Source organism: Oculina patagonica, chromosome 11, assembly GCF_052425735.1.
Source record: "Oculina patagonica isolate OP01 chromosome 11, crgOcupat, whole genome shotgun sequence".
NCBI classification, from domain to species: Eukaryota; Metazoa; Cnidaria; class Anthozoa; order Scleractinia; family Oculinidae; genus Oculina; species Oculina patagonica.
The window spans coordinates 15,949,909-15,956,120 of record NC_135768.1 but is presented as its reverse complement, the minus strand read 5'-3'; the positions used below and the strand labels follow the sequence as shown (position 1 = coordinate 15,956,120).

At 40.7% G+C, this 6,212-nt stretch overlaps 1 protein-coding gene across 1 annotated transcript; it reads right to left on the bottom strand.

Annotated features, from left to right (window-relative positions):
- Window positions 1–1,202: 1,202 nt before the first annotated feature.
- On the bottom strand, window positions 1,203–2,949 carry LOC144630365 (BTB/POZ domain-containing protein 6-B-like). The gene has a single exon (XM_078488730.1). It carries the CDS (start codon window positions 2,896–2,898, stop codon window positions 1,519–1,521), a length of 1,380 nt encoding a protein of 459 aa, XP_078344856.1. The 5' UTR covers window positions 2,899–2,949; the 3' UTR covers window positions 1,203–1,518.
- Window positions 2,950–6,212: the final 3,263 nt, after the last annotated feature.

The window sequence follows — 6,212 nt, the reverse complement described above, 5'->3', positions numbered from 1 at the left end:
CATAAACCAGCATGTTTTATTTTATTAAGACTTCAAAAGAACATTGTGCAAATACATGTATATACTAGTCACCTGTGGTTCTGGCCCGTCCTTTCCCCGGCCTGCGGGCCGTCGTCCGCCGGGGTCCCCCCCCGTGCCCCTGGTCGCCTCCGTCGAGAAAATGACATATATCAGTTGTTCTTGATTCAAATCTTTGCAATAAACAATGTACATGATACATCTATAAGGAGGACCCTATGTAGAGGTCCGCTAACTAAATTCATAGACTATAAAAATATTACACTACTTCTTTTGAAATTTGGCAGAGGGCAAACAAAACAACACTCTTTACTACATAAAGCATTCAGAAAAAATCTCATTTTAAATTAAACAACAGCAAATGCAAGCAAATGTAAAACCATAACAAATTCATAGACTTTACCCTCTTAACAGGGGTACAGGACTATCTTGGACAACACTGTTCCAAAGCTATGGCTCTTGACCAATTTGAAATACACTTTAATTTTAAAGTAAGAAGGTAATACCGGTAATTATTAAAAAGAACATCTTTGCAACATCTTATGTGTAACTAAGACTTTCATGCTAACAAGACTAAGCATTTTTCATCATACTTATACTATCATAGAATACATTTCTTTCTACCCCTTCTTTCCGAGCACCACACTGGGTACGGTATATTTCGTCCTGGTCCTGTTTGCACAGAACTTGTTGTGCTTATCAAACCAGTAATCCTTAGCAAGCCCCCAGCCCACTTAGTAAAAGGAAATTGGACTATAGCATTAGATGTGGACCCATCCAAGTTGAGGAATAGTGATATTATTTATGGATTAAGGATGAAAATCGCGGAACTCACAATTAGGGGTTACGTCAAAAATACAAGAATTCTTTATAATGACTGTCTGAAAAAAGGCAATGGAGTTCTTTGGATGTTAGACTAGAAATCTTATGTAAGTTTTTGAGGGGCAGCCCCACATGTTATAGGATTCTTAAGGTTTAATGCATATTTAATTGATTTTATTTTCAATACTTTCAAAAGTTTTCTTAGGGATAGGAATAAAAGACCAGCTCTCCCCAGGGAGATGCAGATTTTTAATGCAAATAGCACATATTTATCAATAATTTTTGAAGCAAAAAGAGAAATTCTCAATATTTCACCACCCCCCCCCCCCCCTTTTACAAAAAGAATTCTTCACATACAGTGGAATCCTGTTTTTCTTATCCTCCAACAGAAACAACATTTTGTTCATGAGAAATCTGGGGAGAAATCGCAGTTTTATCAACTGAGGGAAGGGGAACCACTTATGGTTAAAGTTATCAGGAGGTTTGAGAAATTAGGATTTGGCTAAACACAAATAAGGTCAGTGCCAAAAAGCAAACAGTAGGAAAAATCACATACCCTTGTCTGAATCAGGGTAAGGAGTTCATGAAGTTCACCACAACACCCCCATAAATTTCTGGACATACTCCCCCCCCCCCCCAAGAGGAAAAAGATGCACACCTCCCATTTGCAAAACAAAATTAAACTAACAGTAAGTCATTAAATCTGTGTGGCCTGTACAAAAATGCAGCAAATTGACCCCTTTCAACATCAGTCGGACCACAATCTTTTTCTTTACAATCCAAAAATGTAAATGTCACACCACCATCAGATTGAACTAGTCCACAACCATCAAACCCAAAGCATGAATCAGGACCATCTATTATTGCTTTAACACAATACCTGGCATCTTTTCTGACAACAATTGGAGAGTCAAACAAAATATCAAAGCCATAATAGCGAACCAACCCTGTCTGCATTCTCACGGAAGAAAACTTTCCTGACTTTGATGCAACTAACCTATTAAGTTCTGTGTCTCTTATTTTTAGAATTACAGTATAGTCATTATTTTCACTTCCAAGCATTCTCACTCCATAAAGATCTATATATTTATCTACCTGGAAATCAATGCATTCTTTTACATCACTGTCGTATTCCCACCCATCATCTTCATCAACAGAGATATAATCAACATCATCAAATCTGAAACAAATTAAACCTGTTCCGACTCTTCGCTTTTCCGGGAAACCGATGGGTGAGCTCACTACAGAATTCATATACTTCATAATGTCAATCACTTCTTCTGGAGTCAGGATCTTGCAACCAGGGACAATACTAGCAAACTCTTTCACCTCCATAACTGGAAAACGTATTTCTTTAACAGTCTCCTCTCCAAGAACCTTTCTTTTTACATTACTGTCCAGAGTTAGACCTTGCCTTTCACATTCCTTTGTAGCCCAGAGATCAACAGCCTTGAACAACTCAATTTCTCTGATTGTCAATGTATCTCTCTTGACAACTCCTTCAAGTAAGGATCTCTCAATTGTCGCAAATCCCTCTGATTTCACAACTCCTTCGGTTTCTCTATCGATCACTTCCCAGCATTGTCCTTCAAGATCTTTCTCATCATATTGCTGAGCATGTGACAGAACACAAAACACGTTTTCTGTGTTCAAGTGTCTTCGCAGAAACCGAACACATTCATCGGCAAGAGAAGGTAAGATGTATTTCTTTGCCACATACAACACTTGCATCACATTGTTTTCGTTCAATTTCGCCTCCCCGCTGTACATGTATCGTAGCATTTCCATCACTCCCTCGTACTCGCAGTCTGGTAAGACAACAGAGTCTGATTTCTCGGCCAGTTGCCCACAAAACATGGCGAAAAACACAGGACTACAACTCGACAACACAAACTTGTGGGCAGGAATCGCCATCTTGCTTTTCTTGGGCTCACCTTCGTCACTCGATGATCGAACAACAAGGCTTACATCGCTTAGTAGCTCGTTGTTAAACATGAAAATGCCTCTCTCCGTGATACTTGCTTTGGTTTTCTGCCATTTTTCGTCCAAAACTGCCATGATTTCTTACAATGTTTCTCGTACACACAACCAACTGACTGGCGATCGAAGAACTGCTATCCCAAATAGCACTTGCGCGCGCCAATTGCGCGGGAAAATTCTGTCACGCCATCCCCAAAATAATAGGCCTGTGTATGCGTACACAGTCGAGGGGCAATGAGTGGTGGTAGTGGCCAGGAAAGCGAGAGAATGGAGGGCTTAATTCAAAACTTACCTTCATCATTTTTTTGCCCGTTTAAAAAGATCAACAATGAAACACACACATTTATTTCCTTTCATTTACAGACTGTAATGTGATGGCAGCTAGTCTAATTGGATGGCCGTTCCCCCTACTTTTTTTTTTTTTATTTTTTTTTATTCGCCCGGTTTCCCTCGCCCCCAATATTACTGCCCCTGTGTTTCCGGAGGTAACGCGTACATGCCTTTGAGAGTTGAGACATAACTCAATAGCAACTTTATTTTAGTGTCCCATGCCAAGGGCACAAACAAGGCAATGACCTCAATATGGAGACAGAGTACAAAAAAATTGTTAGCAAATATGACATCATCGGTATTTACACGAATGTTTTTCATAGTAAAAGAAATCATTGAAATTCAACATATTTTGGTCTTAAAATGCTATTTAGTTAATTTTTTTTCCGTTAAATTGCGTGAAAATGCTTAGAAATCTTACCTTCAAAGGGAAATTAGCATATATTTGGAGAATTTTTTTATTTAAAAGCAACGGTTTTTTTTAGAAACTTTAAAACAAGTTTTTGGATTTTGGCGCAACTTTGGAACATTTTTGAAGAAATTTCGAGCAACCTTTGGAAAATTTTGAGCATCTTAAGGACAGCCCTAGTCCATATTCGCTAGCCTGCGTAGCTGGCGGTATTGTTGGGTATTAAAGCGTATTAAAGCGTTGTAAAGCGCCCACCAGCAAGCGGTGAAGCCGCGACAACGAGCGGCGCAGCCGCGAGTGGCTTGGGGAGAAGAAGCTGAAATACCGCCTGCCCGGATGGGCTGCTTTTCTGGGTAGCCCGTACGCTGGCGTACGGAGCATTCTGATTGGATGGGAATGCTAAGCACGTCAATCAAATGTCTCGGTAATCTCCCAAGGGAGAGCTCCAAAGGCCGGCAGTTCTTTGCCGCACAAAGCGTTATCGTTGGTCTTAGAGTGATTTCATTTAACCCGTGAACAATATCTACCAGTTTGTGCGTATGTCGAAGGAAACAGAAACAATGGAATTGTGTCTATAGTATTAGTGTTCTTTTCACGGGTACTGAATCACTCTATCGAGCTTGAATATTTTACGCGAAGATGGAGAAATTGTTTAAAGCAAGAGCATGAAGCGGCCGCAAACGATTGCCACGACTTGCTTCGTGGAAAAGATGCGATGGCCATTTTGCTAATTACCGCATTGCAGTTTAATTAATTTGGTGCGACTCCTGGTTTTTTTTTTTTTTTTTTTTTTTTTATTTTTTTTTTCTCCCCCACCTGGGCTTTTTTTCCTTTTTTTTTTTTTTTTTTTAAAAATTATAAAACAAAAAAAAATTTAATTTTTTATAAAATTTTTTTTAAAAAATATATATAAAAAAAAAAAAAAAAAAAAAAAAAAAAAAATTTTTCCCCCGGACGGGGGGGGTTTTTCGGGCTAAACCGGGGGTCCGGAAAAACCGCCCGCCGGCCCGTAAAAGAAAAAAAAAGGGGGAAAAAACCAAAAGCCATAAATTTAAAAAAAAAAAAAATAAAAAAAAAAAAAAAATTTTAAAATTTTTGGGGGAAAATTTTTATATTTAAACAGATTTAGAGAAATTTTGGGTATATTGTGAAGCAACTTTTCCTGAAAATACCGGCACAAACTAATCATGCCTACTCCTGGTGCGACTCATACTAAAGTATAAACATTACGACAATACCGCCAGTTCAGCGGCTTCGCCGCTTGCGCTGGTGGGCGCTTTAATCCCAACAATACCACCAGCTACGCAGGCTAATATTCGCTAGCGGACTTGGACCGGGGTGGGGGGAGGTGGGGAGGTGTCAAAATCCGCGGATGAGGGTAGGACCAAATCACTGTGATACCGGAAAATTGTAAACTTTGCAAGCTCGGCCTCCCGCCTCGCTTCATTAGAAAGATAACCGGTCAAAACACCCCCAAGACAAAACACAAGAAAAATACGAGAAACAAAATACAAGAAAACATATATTCCACGTGAAAATCCGCAGCGTTTTGTCTTGGAGGCGACGCGTTACGACCAGCAGTCGTAAGAAACCGCCGGCGATCTTCCTGGTATTAGCAGCGATATCGAAACGATGTACAACTTTTCCCTCGTCCCCACCATCCCCTCCCCGATCACGTTTCCATTATTTTGCAAACAGTGTAAAATTTTCACTGAAAAATAGTTTCCCTGATAATCAATGGCAGGAGATGGCGAGTTTTTGGGCGTCTTTCTATTCCAACGCGCCATGAACATTTATTCCTAAAATGCATGCAGACCTATAGTCAGCCCTCAATTTCCTCGTAGATTCTTCAATCGTTGATTGCGGGGGAAGAACTGCGGGGGGGGGGCCGTTTTTTTTTTGGGGGCGGCCCAAAAAAAAAAAACGCCCGCTACGCAGGCTAGGAAAAGAATCGCAAGAGAACTCAGAACTGGAAGCCAGTGGAAAACTTCAGGCTTCGCACTTGCGCTCGCTGCTTTTCTTGGCTTTTGTGTCGAAAAAATTAATAGAGGGGCTGTGTATAGAATAATGCAGACCAACTGAGGGTTCTTTTACTGCATTGAGCAAAATTCTGGCGCAAGGCAATTGAAGGCTTAGGATACAGCCGAGGGTGGAAGGGTTCCTTCATAAAATACCTACACGGGTATGAGCGGCCCAGGTGCCTAACGGGGTCGTGTTTTTGGTACTTCGATCTAGAACGTGGGGTCACTCTTCAGTAAGATGCATTATGACGTAAATGCGCAAAGGCTTCTGGTAGTTGTAGTTAGTTCGCGGGATTTTGATCGTCATCAGGCCGCTTGGCAAGGATCGATCGTGGTGGAGGTAGAATTACTCTCACCGAGAGACGTACCAGTGGCTTTATTTAGGGCAGCAACCTCTCAGTTCCATCCGTTAAATGGTTTGCAGATTGTTTTTGCTGGGTTGCGTTTTGTGTGAGTTTCCGAGTGTTTCCTCCGTCGAGTCTCAGTCGCACGTTATTTTTTTCCTACTTTTCTTGCCAGGTTTTTCAATTTCGGACGAACTATTTTCCTTTCTCATGGGGTCAGTGCATGATGTCTCACTCGTATCTTTGGGCTCACCTTTCAGTCGCACAAGTATCGTTCATCAACAAATT